At 46.9% G+C, this 17211-nt stretch overlaps 1 protein-coding gene across 1 annotated transcript; it reads left to right on the forward strand.

The window, feature by feature from the left end:
• Positions 1-5301: 5301 nt before the first annotated feature.
• On the forward strand, positions 5302-12865 carry DHDH (dihydrodiol dehydrogenase). Its single transcript, XM_081031112.1, has 7 exons — positions 5302-5469; positions 5905-6016; positions 6662-6825; positions 9274-9526; positions 11364-11488; positions 12300-12453; positions 12692-12865. The coding sequence occupies exons 1-7, from the start codon at positions 5380-5382 to the stop codon at positions 12799-12801; spliced, it is 1008 nt and encodes a 335-aa protein (XP_080887238.1). The 5' UTR covers positions 5302-5379; the 3' UTR covers positions 12802-12865.
• Positions 12866-17211: the final 4346 nt, after the last annotated feature.

The following is a 17211-nucleotide window of genomic DNA, read 5'->3' on the forward strand; positions in this document are numbered from 1 at the left end:
AGGCTGGGCTAAGAGTATCCCCTCCCCGGTCCCTATACTGACTAGAATTTCCACCATTCTGGCATATATCACCCAGGATTGCGATGGTCTGGAGCTGTGTATTTATTTGCTTCTTATTGTTTCTACAACAAAGTATCACGAACTTAATGGCGTAAAATACAAATTCATTGTCTTGCAGTTCTAGAGGTCAGAAGTACAAAATGGGTCTTATTTGGTTAAAAATCAAGGTGTCTGCAGGGCTGTATTCCTTTTGGAGGCTCTAAGGGAGAATGTTTCTTTGCTTTTTTACCTTCGAGAGATCGCCTGCATCCCTTGGCTCGTGGCCCCTTCCTGCAGCTTCAAAGCTACAGCATAGCATCTTCCAATCTCTCTCTTGCTGTTTTTCGTGGTCATATCTCCTCTGACTCTCATCCTCCTGCCTTCCTTTTATAAAAACCCTTGTTGTGGACCGACCCTGAGGCTCTGGTGGTTGGAGCGCAGTGCTCCTAACACCGAGGTCGCTGGTTTGATTCTCACATGGGCCAGTGAGCTGCGCCCTCTACAGCTAAGATTTTGAACAACGGCTCTCCCTGGAGCTGGGCTGCATTGAGCAGGCCGGAGGTCAGCGAGGACTGCCAAGGGCTGCCGTGCTGCCTCGGGCTACGGTGTGCCGCCTTGAGTGGCTGGTGGCCAGTGTGAGTGGCCAGCAGCCAGCGAGAGCTTCTGTGAGAAGCCCACCGGCGACCGATGAATGACGACCGGTGACCGACTGCCTGGGGGAGGGGACGGGGGGAGAGCAAGGCTCATAACACCAGCATGGGCCAGGGACTGTGTCCTACACAACTAGACTGAGAAACAACGGCTTGAACCGGAGTAGGGGGTCGTGGGGGGAGGCGGAAGAAAGGGGAGGGGAAAATAAAAAATATTTTTTTTAAAAAAAGACCCTTGTTACATGGAGATCACCAGATAATCCAGGATCATCTCCCCATCTCAAGATCCTTAACTTAGTCATATCTGCAAAGCCCGTTTCACCATGTAAGATCCCATACTCACAGGTTGTTGTGATTTGGACGTGGACATCTTTGGGAAAGGGGCATTATTACACCTATCACAGACCGTGTCTGTTCCCCCCACCAAAGGGGGACAGGGAGTGGAGTGAGTTTCTTCTCTGGGTCCCCAGTATCACCCAGCAAGGACCAAGTGAAGAGTAAAATTGTTTGCTAAATATGTGAGTCGTGACACTGGTGGGCACCACAACAAGAAGCTGTCTAAATTAGATCTTTGTCCTTGCTGTTCCTGCTGTACACCTTCCAGTGTCCTCTTTAGGCCCTTCATGACTTCTCCCCTGCCTGCTTCCCCAGCCCCATCTGTCATCACACTCACCTACCATCTTTTTTTCCCCCTTCAGCCATGCTGGCCTTTTTTCAGTTCTTAGAACATACCTAGCTGTTTCCCACCTATGTGCCCTTGCTCATGCTGTTCCCTCTGCCACTGTTCCCTACACCATCAACCCCACTGGACTAATAGCTGCATGACAGAGAAAGCATCTGTCTTGTTTCTGTAGTGTCCCCAGGACCTGGCACAGATCATATACTCAATAAATACTGAGGGTGCCAAAAAAATGTATACCAGTGGACATTTTTGTCAACATTGCTCAAGCAGTAGTTCGCCGTAATCAGAAGTGTCTGAATGCCGATGGGACCACTTTGAGCATCTCTTGTAATTGCAGAAGTCAAACGTGACTTGTATTCATCCTTTGTTATCTGTATATATTGAGTACTAAGATTTTAATAGTTATTTTCCTTGCTTAATAAGTGTATACATTTTTTTGGCACCTCCGGTATTTGTGTTCCGTTGGGAGGACTGTGTGTTGAATGACCCTGAAGGCTTTTTCTGGAATTCCTGGCTGTGAGCTGGCTGAGAGAGGGCCTTCTCCTCTCACCCTGATCTCCACTTCCTCCAAGGTTCCTAAATGGTATTGCCAGCAAGTCCTGGAAAGTGCTGGCACCCAAACTCACCCAATTTGGCACCCAAGCTCAGACTGCATTTGCCACATTGTTTTGCTTGTTTTATAAAGAGAGCAAGAGTTAGGAAACAGGTGTTTTTCTTGGAATACAGTCCCACAGTTCAGCAAGCTGAGACCCAGTCAAGCAGCGTTGCCAGAAGACATCAAGGAATATTCACTGACCCTCTGCCACAAAATTCCACTTAATAGTCTATGCCCTCTGTTTCCTGGTTCTCACCCTGAGTCCCAGAAACTCTGTCTTGTGCTTCACCCCATGGTTTGTCCCCCAGGGATGGAAGGTACCTGACCTGCTGAGCCAAGGATTCCCATCCCAGGTCAATGATTTTCCTTACTTAATTATAAATTAAATCAAATACAGCACACACAGTCAGAGTGTGGACTTGGGCCACACTGGTTGAGTTGTAATCCCGGCTCTCCTATTTGCTTGATGTGTGACTTCGGGCAAGAATCTTGATCACTTGGGTGCCTCAGTTTCCTCATCTGTAAAAATGGGGCTAATAACATGACAGACGGTGGCTGTGAGGATTACGTGAGTTAATATCCAGAAAGCCTTTAGAACAGAGGCAGGCAAAGATAGCCCTGTATAAGAGCTTTGTGGAATAGGTTCGCAGACGAATAAAAACATACAGAGAACATTACAAACACTCTTGGACACACTGCCCAGATTTGCCAAGCCTTAACATAGTGCCATAATTGCTTCAGATTTCTTTTCTTAAGATATAAAATGTTGGGCCGGCCGGTGGCTCAGACGGTTAGAGCTCCATGCTCCTAACTCCGAAGGCTGCCAGTTCGATTCCCACATGGGCCAGTGGGCTCTCAACCAGAAGGCCGGTTCAATTCCTCGAGTCCCGCAAGAGATGGTGGGCAGAGCCCCCTTCCACTAAGACTGAACACGGCACCTTGAGCTGAGCTGCCGCTGAGCTCCCAGATGGTTCAGTTGGTTGGAACGCGACCTCTCAACCACAACGTTGCAGGTTCAAAACCTCGACTCCCGCAAGGGATGGTGGGCTGTGCCCCCTGCAACTGGCAATTGGACTTGGAGCTGAGCTGCGCCCTCCACAACTAAGACTGAAAGGACAACAATTTGACTTGGAGAAAAAGTCCTGGAAGTACACACTGTTCCCCCAATAAAGTCCTGTTCCCATTCCCCAATAAAATCTTTAAAAAGAAAATGTTACAAATAGCGTTGAAGCCCCTATGGCTCTTCCTCTATCACATCACACTCTTCCTGACTCCAGGGGAAACCACTACCTTGAACTTGGAGTTTTTCATTCCCATAAATGTTTCCAGTTCTTTATTAACCAGTAGTGTATCTACAAATAATACAGAGTCCTCTTTGACATGCTTCTACAGTTCATATGAAGGGACTGTACCCCTATGATGTCACTTGAATTTCTTTTTTTCTCAAAGGTTTGAGATGCCAGGTCAACACGGTTTGGAGCTAGTCCTTCCATTTTCTTGGCTACTAGTATCCTGTCATTAGAATTTACACAGTTTTTTGCCACTGTTCTACTCATGGCTGTTCACAATTTTGAGGTATCAAACCCAATGCCGGAATAAATGTTCTTATACATCCTCTCGGGCACAACTATGAGAGTTTCTCAACGGTACATATCTTCTATTCAGGATAGAAATCACTAAACCATTTTCTACTTTACCAGATACTGCAAAAATGGTTTATCTGGGAACACGAATTCACTGCCAACAATTTTGAATTACAATTTTTTATTCTGAAATAATTTAAGAAGTTGCAAAAAATAGAACAGAGTTCCTTTGTATCCTACACCCAGCTTTTCCCCAGGGATGATATCTTATGGTACATTGTTGGAACCAGGGATTGATACTGCTACATTATTTAATTAGTTACAGACCTGATTGGGGTTTCATCAGTACTTCTAAGTTCTAACAAATTTTATCAAATGTAAAGATTTGCATATCCATTGCCACAATCAGGATACAGAACGTTTCCATCCCCAGAAAGACACTCCCTTGTGTTACCCCCTAAATAACTGCACCCTCCCCTAAACTCTAACCAGCGGTGGCTGGTCTGTTCTCCATCACTATAACTTGGCCACTTCGAGAATGTGATACAAATGGAATCATACACTATGCCACTCTTTGAAATTAGGGTGTTTTTTTTTTATTCAGCATAATACCTTTGAGATGCTTTCAATTTGTTGCTTGTTATCAATTGTTCATTCCTTTTTATTGCTGAGCAGTATTTCATTGTTTCTACCAATTGTTTCTACTACCAATTGTTTCTACCAATTTGTTTACCCACTGGCTGCTTAAAGGATATTCAGATTGTTTCAGCTTTGCGCTATTACAGATAAAGCTGCTATGAACATTTGTGTACAGGTTTTTGTGTGAACAGTAAATACCCAGGAGCACCTACATTTTTAATTATTTTTTTCCTTTTTCTTCACAGTGGTGATATTGTGTACTCAGTGCAACCCATTCATATTTTTATTCAGCAGTTTACGTGAGCTTGGAACTTGTGAGTCCCCACGGGAAATTCAGGTCTTAATTAAATGTCTACAAGGGAAGAGAAATGGATTAATTTACTGTGGGTGAAGTTAGTTAGCACTTTGCCTTTTGACTGAGAGTACTCATTTACTGTATTTCACATACTAGACCCCAGAGCTCAGTTAATCCTCTTAACTCTGTGAGTAGATGCTATCTGACATCCATTTTCCAGAATAGACAGGTGAGGCTCAGCGAGGGAAACCCCTGATGCGAAGCGATACAGCCACGAAGTGGCCAGGAGGGTTTGGAACATGCCCGCCTGGCTCCAGGATTCTCCAGAAGTATTACAGTCTGGTTTCAAAAACTGTGGTCTTTGGAGGCAGCCAATTTGCAGGTCTTCATATCCTGGCTGTGAGACCTCGCAAACAACGACCAAGGCTCGTTGCGTCTGTTTCTTTCTCTCTGCAAATGGGGGGAAATAGAAGCTAGTGCACAGGTCCATGGCGAGAAATTAGGGATGAGGAAAGGAAAGCGTGGAGCTGGGGACTGGGCCATAGCGAGTTCTATTAACATTAGTAATTACCTTTGCTATTACTATCCTCTTTCTGGACAATTCCTAAAGGTGCGCGACTTCCTGAGCAAAAGAATGGGAAGAAGGAGGAAATGGAACGGATGACCCCAAGGGTCGAAGTTAAGAAAAGAAAACCTTTCCCCTTATGTCACGTGGTTAGAAGGGTCCAGAGGGGGCGAAAGTGTTTCTGGGACTGAGGGGCACGGTGGCCAATGAGAAGCCGCGTAAGGTCAATGGGGGCGGAGAAAGGACCACGCCCCCGGATTGGCCAAGCATTACGGCTTTAATTCCTCACCGAAGGGAAAGTAGCAGGGCTTTGGAACTCTGCGTTTCGGGGATGGCGCTTCGCTGGGGCATCGTGGCAGTCGGCCTTATCTCCAGCGACTTCACGACGGTGCTGCGAACGCTGCCTCGCTCCGAGCACCAGGTCCGCCCTCCCTCCGGAATCCTGGGGAAGAGCAGGCGGGGGCTGGGACTCCTGGGTCTGAGGGTCCAGGGAGTTAGGGTTCCAGACTTCCGAGTCCCCAAGGCATTGAAACAACCTCTAATTCCCTACTCACTCCTTTTTCCTCTACCATTGTATAAATACGAGTTCCCTAAGGTTTGGGAGGGTCCTGATCTGAGCTGCTGTGAAGAGAAGAAATTTGGATAGTAGGGGATGTAATAATTGCTTGCCCCAGATCTCTCCCAAGACCCAAATGTCCAGCCTCCGGTCACCTCCTCCCCTTTTACCTTTTACCCTCCCCTGCCTTAGGGGATGTAATTTCTGCTTATCCTGGCGCCTTCTCCGTCACCTTCCTCCTATCTGCCTGTCTCCCGTGCCTGCCTCAGCCCCTCAAGTCTGACCCTGGCGCCCCTCCAGGTGGTGGCAGTAGCAGCCCGAGACCTAAGCCGGGCCAAGGAGTTTGCACGGAAACACGACATTCCCAAGGCCTACGGGTCCTATGAGGAGCTGGCCAAGGACCCAAATGTGGGTGAGTGATGAGGGCCACAGGGGCCACCGGGGCGCTGCTTCCAGGTGCTCCTTAGGAGATGCAGTTTCCATGGGTTGGGTTTCTGGAATGACCTCGGGCTGGGAGATGGAGCTGTAAGAACGGATTTGGTCTGTGATTAGCTATCTAGTGTGAAATTGCGTTTAGGAGCCAGGCGTCCGTGGTGAAAGCGGGCTTGAATTTCTCAGGGAGCCGGTTGGGGCTTTAAATATGTCCTGTGGCCCGGGCTTCTGTGTTCCAGAGTGGACTGGATGGAGAGGCAGGCCATACAGTTGGACAAGAGCCTGGCTCTGGAGTCAGGCTGCCTGAATTGGCATTTTCCTCTTCTGCTTGCCCTTGTCAATTTTCTTATTTGTAAAACGGGCAAAATAATAGTATCTCCCTCTTGGTAGTGTTGTGGAGATTAAATGATTTAATGTAATTTCGGAGGGCTAAAAATGACCTGAGAAAAGAGTGATGATGGAGAATGATTAGCTCCTTCCTCATGGGAGACTAGGGTTTGACCGCTGTGGTAGGACTTGGTCCCTGGTTGCGGGGAGCCTGGTTCCTGGGATGCTGGAGGCGGGGCCCAGAGGTTCTGGGATGGGCGGGGCTTCTGATCTCTTGACCTCCTTCTTCCCACATTAGAGGTGGCCTACATTGGCACCCAGCACCCCCAGCACAAGGCTGCAGTGTTGCTGTGCCTGGCAGCGGGCAAGGCTGTCCTGTGCGAGAAACCCATGGGGGTGACCGCCGCGGAAGTGCACGAAATGGTCGCCGAGGCCCGATCCCGAGGCCTCTTCCTTATGGAGGTGAGGCTGGAGGATTCCTTCCAATATCCAATGTAGTGCTTGTTGCCATTCCTAAAACACAGTGGCCAGTGGACACAAGGGAAGGATTTGCCAACAGCTAAGATGACCACAAAATGAACTGAGGTTGGTGCGTTTACCAGGATGGAGTTGAGCTATGCCATGGAGTCTACTAGCAACATCATTCATGGCTGGGAGCCACTGCTTTTGGCTCTTAGCAAACATGGCCTCCAGAAGGAGCCTTTGCCAGCCTTGTAGAAAAAGATGCTAGTAGTGAAAGTGGCAGAGAATGGCAGTGGGCTTAGTTTGGGTGGATTTCCAGGGATGGAGGTCGGGAGGACCAAGGAAGCCCCTACCAACCCTCAATGTCAAGTATGCTTTGTTTTGGCCCTTATCAAACTTGGCTGTCTAAAGGAACCTTTGACGTCTTGCAGATTGCAAATAATTAACATGGTTGCCAAAGGGCAATTGATAGTGCCACCAAGTGGCCCCTAGAAGCTATTTTCACGTTAAGGAGTATTATGATTCTTAAATACCTTGCTGCAATAACTGCCTCTCACTTCACCGTGTCCTATCTCGCTGTAGTAGTATTTGCTACTGTTCCATGGCCCAAAGCCAGCTCAGATTTCAATATTGCTGAGCTTCCCTGTCCTCAAAGTCCACATGCCCAAGAAGTAGATAGTTAAGATCTAATACGGTTACTCACTGCCTTGTGGTTCTCCCTGTACCTTGTTAATGCCAACATTCTGTGAGTTTATTGCTTCTTCCTTTTTATTGCCACCTACTTTGTACCAGATCCAACCCTAGGAACTGGGGACTCATAATGTATGACAGGCTCAGTTTTCAAGGAGCTCAAGGTCTGCTATAGTCACGGAAATGGGCAACTCCAATGCTCAGTTGCATGGACCTTTGAGGACAATTGACAGAGCACAGAGGCCGCACCCAGTCTAGGGAACACTCAGAGTTTTTCTGCAGGTAGGGACTGACCCAAGCCTTAAAGGAAAAGTACATTGCACAGGTAAATAGGCCAGAAGGGGAAAGCAGGGTTAAAACTTAAAGCAAGAATGGGCAGATTTCATGTATTTAGTATGAACTTGATCTTGGACAGGTCAAGACTTCTGGCTTTAGAGGATTGTAGACTCCACTTTTTAGTTCCTAGCTCTGTGATCTTGGGCAACTAATTTGACTCCAATGAGCCTCTGTTTTCTCATCTATGAAATGGATATAATGATAGCTACCTGGCAGGGATGTTGGAAGGGTTCATTATGCAGAGCTTGAACACAGTGTCTTGTCCATAACACATGCCCCAAATATGGAAGCTGATATTAGGCGTTGGGGAGCCATACAAGGGGATTGAGCAGGCGGTGACTGGGTGAGCTCTCGGAGAAGCAAAGAGCCCTCTGGGGCCATGTGAGAGGTGACTAGAGGGGAGAAGCTGGATGTAATAATTTGCTAGGTCTGACATAACAAACACCAGCACAGACTGGGTGGCGTAAACAACGGAGATTTATCATCTTACACTTCCGGAGGCTAGAAATCTGAGATCAAGGCGTCAGCAAAGTTGGTTTCTCCTGAGGCCTTTCCCCTTGTCTTGTAGATGGCCATCTTCTCCCTTTGCCTTCACATGGTCTTCCCTCTGTGCAGGTTTGTGTCCTAATTTCCTCTTCTTACAAGGACACTAATCCTATTGGGTTAAGGCCACCCTAATGACCTCATTTTAACTATTACCTCTTTAAAATCCCCATCTCGGCTGGCCCGGTGGCTCAGGCGGTTAGAGCTCCGTGCTCCTAACTCTGAAGGCTGCCGGTTCGATTCCCACATAGGCCAGTGGGCTCTCAACCACAAGGTTGCCAGTTCAATTCCTCGAGTCCCGCAAGGGATGGTGGGCAGCGCCCCCTGCAATTAGCAACAGCAACTGGACCTGGATCTGAGCTGCGCCCTCCACAACTAAGACTGAAAGGACAACAACTTGACTTGGAAAAAAGTCCTGGAAGTATACACTGTTCCCAAATAAAGTCCTGTTTCCCTTCCCCAATAAAATCTTTAAAAAAAATAAAAAATAAAAAAAAAATAAAATAAAATCCCCATCTCCAAATACACTCATATCGGGAGGGACTGGAGGGTTAGGACCTCAACATGAATTTCGTGGGGACACAATTCAGCCCATAAAATTGGGAGGCTGGTGTAATGGTATAGATGAGAAAGGACAAGGCCAGAGTCAGGGACGTGGGTGTGGAAAGGAGGGGAGAGGGCAGAGAGTCAGGGGCAGGACACAGCTTGGAGACTGATGGGCTATGGCAAGAAGGGAGAGGGTTTTTGTTAGACTGGGGAGCAGCAGGTACCCTCTCAAGTATGGGCCCAAGAAGGGAGAAGACCTGGGTGGTTAACTCCTGAGTCTTGACCCTTTCCTTCCCTTTCTTTGTCCTGCTTTCTTCCCTCTGTGGTCTGCAGGCCATCTGGACTCGATTCTTTCCTGCTGTAGAGGCTCTGAGGTCTGCTGTGGCCCAGGGAACGCTGGGGGACCTTCGGGTGGCTCGGGCAGAATTTGGGAAGAACCTCACCCATGTACCACGGGCTGTGGACTGGGCCCAGGCTGGCGGTGGCCTGCTGGATATTGGCATCTACTGCATCCAGTTCATCTCCATGGTCTTCGGTGGGCAGAAGCCAGAGAAGATTTCAGCCGTGGGAAGGCGCCATGAAACAGGTACAGTCTATTATGGACTGTATGATGGTGATAAGAAAGATCTCTAACTGGATGCACTGAGCTGGGAATAAGTCTCCTTGCCTATAAAAATCAAATTAGACAGCTGGAGGAACTTCCTGCAGGAAATCAAAGAGGTTCCAAGTTGAGAGTGTGGGACTTTGTCCTGGGACTTTGCTGTGCAATCTTAGCCAAGAACTCGACCTTTCTGAGTCTTAGTTACTGGTAAAATGTCAATAATAGGGTTGTCATAAGGACTTCATGAAATAACTGTTGAGGCAAATTAAGTAGTTAACAAATATAAACAATTATTATTCTTTGAAGTTGTCTCAGTTAGCCTTTGCTGCATAACAAACTAACCCAGAATTTATCAACCTCAGATAATGATTGCGCATTCACTTGTGATTTTGTGGATTGGCAATTTGGGTGGGGCTCAGCTTGGGTGGTTCTTCTGCTGGTCTTACCCACGCTGCAGCCATCAGCCGGCTATGCCACTGCAGCTGGATGGTCTAGGATGGCCTCACTTATGTCTCATGGGTGTTGGCTGTTGTCTGGGGAGAGACTTGATTCTCCTACACGTGGCCTCTCCAGCTGGCTAGCTTGGGCTCATTCACATCGTGGTCTCAGAGTTCTGGATGCAGCAAAAACAAGGCAGGCCCCAATGTATTTGCTACTGTTCCATGGCCCAAAGCCAGCTCAGATTTCAGAGATGGCCAAAATAGACTGTACCTCTGGATGGAAGGAGTTACAAAGTCATATTGCAAAGGGACGCTCATTGATAAATGAGGTTTCCTGCAGCCATCTTTGCAAACAGTACCACAGAAGGCAATAAATAGACAGGAAAAACATAACTGGGGTGAAGATCACACTTTAGAAAAACTGTCTTAGTCTAACATCTGGCCGATTTCTAGGCTAAATAGTAGCTCTAACAACAGATCCCACTTATTAAATGCTTCCTGTGCATTAGGGTTATTACAGGTATCTCCCTGAGGTAGACATATTACTGTTGTCCCCATTTTACAGATGAGGAAACTGAGAAACTCGGTCAGTAGGTTCCTCCATCCACTGCATGCCTGGTGTGTCCCAGAACCAGGCTAGTACTTTACATGCTGTATTTAATTTTTAATTAACTCGTCTATCGCTTATTGTGATCTAATAGATCCCTAAGTGCTTTGTGCATTTCACATCATTTAATGTAACATTTATAACTACCCTATAAGGCAGCTTCTATTATTATCCCCATTTTAGAGATGAGGAAATGGATTCTCACACACCTACCTATACAACAGGTATTTACAGAGGAGGAAACTAAAGCTCAGAGAGGTCTCTTTGATTTTTTAATTTAAAGAGAAGTCTCTAATTTTGTTTTAGCATTTATTTATTTATTTATATTAGTAACAGTTTACTGAACTACAATTCACATACCATATAATTTATTCATTTCAAGTATATAATTCCATGGCTTTTGTGTATTCACAGAGTTGTGCATTTAACACCACAGTCAATTTTAGAATATTTTCATTACTGAAAAAAACAACACAAACAAAAAAAATCGCACCCAATTCTCCCAAACCCCCAAGCCCTAAGCAATCACTAATTTACTTTCTGACTCTATGGATTTGCCAAATATTAGACATTTCACACAAATGGAATCCTGCAATATGTGACCTTTTGTGTCCAGCTTCTTTCGCTTAGCATAAGTGTTTTCAGGGTTCATCCACGTCATAGCACGGCTCAGTGCTTCATTCTTTTTCATTGTGGTATTAGAGACAAGGTCTCTTTCTGAGGTTCCACAGGCCGGATTTGCGGCTAGGCTTGCCCGTCCTGCGTTTCCTCCCAGGTGTGGATGACACAGTCACCGTGCTACTCCAATACCCAGGAGGGGTCCACGGCAGCTTCACCTGTAGCATCACCGCCCAGCTCTCCAACACGGCCTTTGTGAGCGGTACCAAGGGCATGGCGCAGGTGAGGTACCACTGGCCAAGCTGGGATGGGCCCAAGTACTGGGAACCATGGACCTTAGTAACAGGAGAGGGTCAGCTATGGCTGTTGTAGCTGGATATGGGCTGAACCAGCCTTTTTCCACACTGTTGGTAAGGAATCCATCCTCAACCACCAGGCCATGGAATGAGGTTTGGATCTCTGGGCTCCTTCCTGAGGGTGAGCCTATTGGGCTGTCAAAAATCCTTAGGTCTAAGGAGAAACCAGTTCTTAGCAACTATGCTTAGAGGGCAGTGGTGACCTTTGGAATTGCTTCCAAGAGAGGATCTGGGAATCACATAAGAAGAGCTTCAGTGGCTTCCTGGGGCCACTGCTAGAAAGAAATCCTACTCTTAGCAGAAGAAGGTGGACCTTCCCCTGGCTGCATCTCTATATTTCCATTTTGGCCTAGACCAGAGTATGGGAATAATTTAGGCTTCCCAGGGTACTGGGGCTAAAAAAAGTCTCCTACTGGACGAAGCTGCTGGTGGATTGTCTTAAATCTCCTCAAAAAGGGGATTCACACAGATGGGAAGATAAGCCCCAAGCATCAGTTTAGAGAGGGATTTGCCCCTAGGGAGTAGAATAAACAGACTTCTAGTGTGACAACTGTGTTGGTAAGGAACAAACCCCCAGCAACCAGGGATGGGGGTGGGGACCCAAGCCTCCCTGAGGATGGAAGGCAGCCAACTCTTAGCCACCAGGTGAAAGTGGGAGCCCCCTGAGCATCAACAGGCAGGAGCCCCCAGCAACCCTGTTGGTGAAGGCAATAGGGCCACCTTTTATCTTCCCCCAGATCCTCGACCCCTGCTGGTGCCCAACAGAGCTGGTGGTGAAGGGGGAGCATAAGGAGTTCCCGCTGCCCCCAGCCCCAAGCAAGGAGTTCAATTTCACAAACGGAGCAGGCATGATTTATGAGGCCAGGCATGTCCGAGAGTGCCTGAGAAAGGGTAAGGATGTGGAGGATAGTGGGGTGGGGGGTGGCAGGGCAAGCCTGGTAAGGGAGGTGGACGGACTCCTTCCCACCCATCAGCCACTTAAGCAGCTGTGTAGAACTACATCTCCCAAGACACCCTGGGGCACCATTTGCCTGAATGTATTACTGTGCCTCATGGGATTCTGGGAATTATAGTTCTTTTGGTGTCTTGGGCGTGAATAGGAGGGTTCCCTAACTGCACTTTCCCCCAGGCCTGAAGGAAAGTCCTGTGATTCCCCTGGCGGAAAGTGAGCTCCTGGCTGACATCCTTGAGGAGGTGAGGAAGGCCATTGGAGTCACCTTTCCCCAAGACAAACGCTGATGTATGCTTTGAATAAATAAAGACATGGTTTCCACAGAGACCTTGTCTGTGGTGGTTTGGTGGGAGCGAGAGAGAGCCTATCATCAAAGGTATCACTAGAGAATAAATCTGGTGGAAGGAGGTGGGGAGGAAGGTGGGGTCAGGACCACATTTCCCATAAGCTCCTGCACAGTTTGCCTGTGTGACCTTGGGCAGGGAATAGTGTGTGGGTAGGAGGTGTCCCTGACTACACTCTCCCCAGCCTCTTTCTGCCTTTGTCTCCTCATCAGTAAAGGGGAGATATAGTACTAACCACCTTCTGGTGAGGATTAAATGGGATGGTATGTGAAGAGCCCCTAGCACACAGTAGGTTCTCAGTAAATGTTAGCTGATGGCCTTTCAGTTTGAGATTGGGCCTTTTCCATATTGACCTCCAGAAGCTCCAGGCCTCCATTAAGGTGCAGAGAGTCATTTCAACAGGAAAGGAGGTATTTGCCTTCATAAGTGTTTCAGTGGCCTTATTGGCTAAGCCTGGGTCATATACCCCTCTGTGTAGCAGGGCTAAGGTTATTTCCATCCAAATCACAAGCATTTGAGGAGGGCTATATGTAAGTGCTTGGTCAGCCAATTAAGGTGAAGATCTAACTTTCATATTTTCTATAGTGAATATAGGTTAGGTTATGCTGCAGTAAGAAACAACCCCAAATCACAGCTTAGCATAACAAGGTTTTTTTCTCACTCATGTTATATATTGGCTGAGGGTTCTGGTCTGTATATGTCTGGGACCCAGGCTAACAGAGTTACTACAGTCTGGAGTCTTGCCAGTCAACTGTGGCCAAGGAAAGAATACCTGGCAGCTCTTATACCAATATGTAAGTGATCTGACACAGAAATGACATACATAACCTCTTACAATTTCTTGGGCAAAACTAGTCACATGACCTCAACGATCCACTCCGAGAAGTTCAATTCCACCAGGTCCAGAAGATAAAAATGGGTATAGTGGATTTACGACACTACTAACTCTCTCTTTGAGCACATAAGCAGTCTGGTAGAAATTTCAGAATACAAAGAGTGGACATCAATCAAATGAGTTTCTGTTGTTTGGTATTCTAAGTTCCATTGCACATCATTCAGCTATCACCACATTGGTTTCAGCCCTTTGTTTGCTGGGTTTCAATCTTTTAATTGTGTGGCAGAAATGGCTAGATGTCCCCTTAATAATCATTAATAACCTATGATAGGGGAGTTTCACTGGACATATGGCTGCACACCTAAACACTACATCTCTCAGGCTCCCTTGCAACTAGTTTCTTGCCATGAGAATAGCTTCTGACCAATGGGGTGTGTCTTGTCTGAGTTATGGCCTTCAAAGGCAAGGAGCATGGCCTCCCTTTCAACCTCTCCCTGCTACTAGAGTGAAGATATGTTGGGCAGTGGTGTGACCATCCTACACTATGAGATAGAAGCCATGTGTTGTGGATGGTGGAGCCACAGCTATGATAGAAGAAAGATGTGATTATGGAGGTAGATATGCCCCAAGATCTGCAAGGTAGGTTGGCAAACTGGAGACTCGAGAGCTGATGTTTAGTTCCAGTTCAAGTCCAACAGCCTGAGTATCAGGAAAGCTGATGGTATCGTTCTTGTCTGAAGGCCAACAGCTAGAGACCTAGGAACAACCTATGTTTCAGTGTGAGTCTAAGGCAGGAAGAAAGCTGACATCCTAGTTCTCAGGCAGTCAGGCATGAAAAATTCTTTCTTTCTTGGAGGAGAGTCAGCATTTTTTTCTATTTAGGCCTTCAACTGATTGGATGAGGCCCACCCACGTTTGGGAAAGCAATCTGCTTTACTGTCTGTTGATTTAAATGTTAATCTGGGGCCAGTCTGGTGGCTCAGGCAGTTGGAGCGCAGTGCTCCTAACACCAAAAGCCGCCGGTTCGATTCCCACATGGGCCAGTGAACTGAGTCCTCTACAGCTAAGATTGTGAACAACAGCTCTCCCTGGAGCTGGGCTGCCGTGAGCAGCGGGAGGTCAGCCTGAGCTGCCGTGAGCTGCCACAGGCTGCTGTGTGCTGATGTGTGTGCTAGTGTGAGCGGCCGGCAGCCAGCATGTGGCCGGCATTTGGCATGAGTAGACGGCAGCCATGGTGAGCGGCTGGCAGCTGGCGAGAGCTGCTGTGAGCTGCCATGAGCCGCTGTGAGCGGCCAACCAATGACCGGCGACCGACTGCCTCAATCTGGACTGAAAACACCCTCCCAGAAATACCCAGAATAATGTTAGGCCAAATATCTGGACACATAAAATTAACAAACACTGTGGAACTTTACTCACTATTAATATCTCTTGGGATTGCACATTCATGGACTGCTACATGAAAGGGAAATACTTCTTTGTTGCTTAAGCAAGCCACTGTTATATTAGCCTTTGCTAAAGCAGCTGAATTGGTGTGCCACCTTATATTTTTCAAAGAGATCTCCTGTCTCCTCTCATTTCCCCCATTAAGATGTGGCATCTAGTTCCCCTTTCTTTGAAACTGAGTGGGTCGTGACTCACTTGTAGCCATTGTAACACATTATAAGTGATGCTGCCTAACTTCTGAGGTTAGGTCAGGAAGGGCAGTGCAATTCCTTGTTAGCTAAAATACTCCTGAAATCTTCAGCCATCGTGCAAGGAGTTCAGCTGCCCTGACGCCACCAAGCTGTGAGGAAGCCCAAACTAGCCCACACAAAGAAACCATATGGAAAGTCGTGAGGCTCCAAGAAAATAGAGAGATGTTTGATCAGGTCCCAATTGGACCCCAACTAAATTTTTCCCAATGTCATTACCCACAGGCCTATGGAATAGAATAAAATGATTGTTGTTTTAAGCCAATAAAACGACTGTTGTTTCAGTTCTAGGCTGATTTCCTTCACAGCAATAGCTAACCAGACAAACAGGTATCAGAAGTTTTACAATGTGAAAGATGGATTCATTTTTAAGAAGTCTAAGCAGAACTGGAACCCCTAAATCCTACCCATTGTCCTCTACCCCAGAAACTTTCCTAGGTCCTGCTTGCTCACTTTGATGAAGCCAGCTGCCAGGTCGTGAGCTGCCCTGCCTATGTGAAGAAGTCCCATAGCAAAGAACTGAGGATAGTCTGTGGCCAACAGCCAGCAAGGAGCAGAAGGCATCATTCCAACATCTCTCAAGGAATTGAATCTTCCCAACAACTACATAAGTGTGCTTAGAAATGCATCCTTCCCCAGTTGAGCCTTCAATTGAGACCAGAACCCAGCCAACACACCTTTTTTATAGCCTTGTTAGAGCATGTGGAGCAGAGGACCGGGCTAAGCCAAATCCAGACTCCACCACCTAGAACTTACATCTTGCGAGGGACACCTATAACTTTAAAATATCTGTACACTGTCTTTTTCTTTGTTAGAAGAGTCAAAATACCATTTTATCTCTTTTCTCTTTGAATATACGATAAAGAGCACACTCTACTTATGATAATGGGTAAGAGAGATTTATTATTACCAGTGAGCCATAGGAGGGCACTGAGCAAGGCAGGGCTAGGGTCAGCTCTGAGTCTAGCAAGATCTTTCTAAGTCCGTGTAGAGGATGGGCTGCAGGGGAGGGACAGGAAGCTGAGGCCTGTGAGTGCGGCTGAGTAAGAAAGCCATGTTCAAATGCCACAGCTGTCAAGCTGGAGACCTCGAACACCCATGAGAAGTGTACGACTTTGGCAAGTCTATCTCCCTCTCTGGGCTCTGATTTCCTCATGTGTACATATGCCATAATTATCCTAGGTGTATTAGTTATCTACTGCTATGTAACAAATTGCCCCCAAACTTAGCAGCTTAAAGCTACAATAAACATTTATTATCTCACACAATTTCCGAGGATTGGAAATCCATGAGTGGCTTAGCTGGTTGTTCTGGCTTAGGATCTCTCATGAGGGTGCCATCAGGATGTTGGTGGGGACATCTGTCACCTGAAGGCTTGACTGGGGCTGGAGCATGTGCTTCCAAAGTGGCTCATTCATAAGGCTGAAGGATTTGCTTGGTTCTGTGACACATGGGTTTCTTCAGAGGACAACTACTTGAGTGTCCTTACAACATGGTGGCTGCTTTCTCTAAAGGGATTCAAGAGAGAGCAAGGCAGAAGCTGCAGTGACTTTTATGACCTAACCTTGGAAGTTACACCGTGTCATTTCCACAATTGGTCACCTTAGTCAGTCCTATTCAGTCTGGGAGAGATATGAATACCTGGAAGTGAGAATCACTGGGGCCCATGTTGGAGATGGGCTTCACAGTTCCAATACAGTATCTTTATTATTTAAACAATTTTGACTTCAGAATTATCTAAAAAGTCTTCTCCCCTCTACTCAACAGCTGTACTGTTTAGAGGTCTGTGGCTGCATTAAAAACCCTTTCTTTCCTTCTCTGTAA

This window comes from Rhinolophus hipposideros, assembly GCF_964194185.1.
Source record: "Rhinolophus hipposideros genome assembly, chromosome: 21".
NCBI lineage: Eukaryota > Metazoa > Chordata > Mammalia > Chiroptera > Rhinolophidae > Rhinolophus > Rhinolophus hipposideros.

Excerpts from the sequence above, each read along its gene's own strand:
- DHDH (XM_081031112.1), top strand. The coding sequence starts at position 5,380 with ATGGCGCTTCGCTGGGGCATCGTGGCAGTCGGCCTTATCTCCAGCGAC. Across the intron at positions 6,017-6,661 it reads GGCCAAGGACCCAAATGTGG|AGGTGGCCTACATTGGCACC; the intron begins GTGAGTGATGAG and ends TTCCCACATTAG. Across the intron at positions 12,454-12,691 it reads CCGAGAGTGCCTGAGAAAGG|GCCTGAAGGAAAGTCCTGTG; the intron begins GTAAGGATGTGG and ends ACTTTCCCCCAG.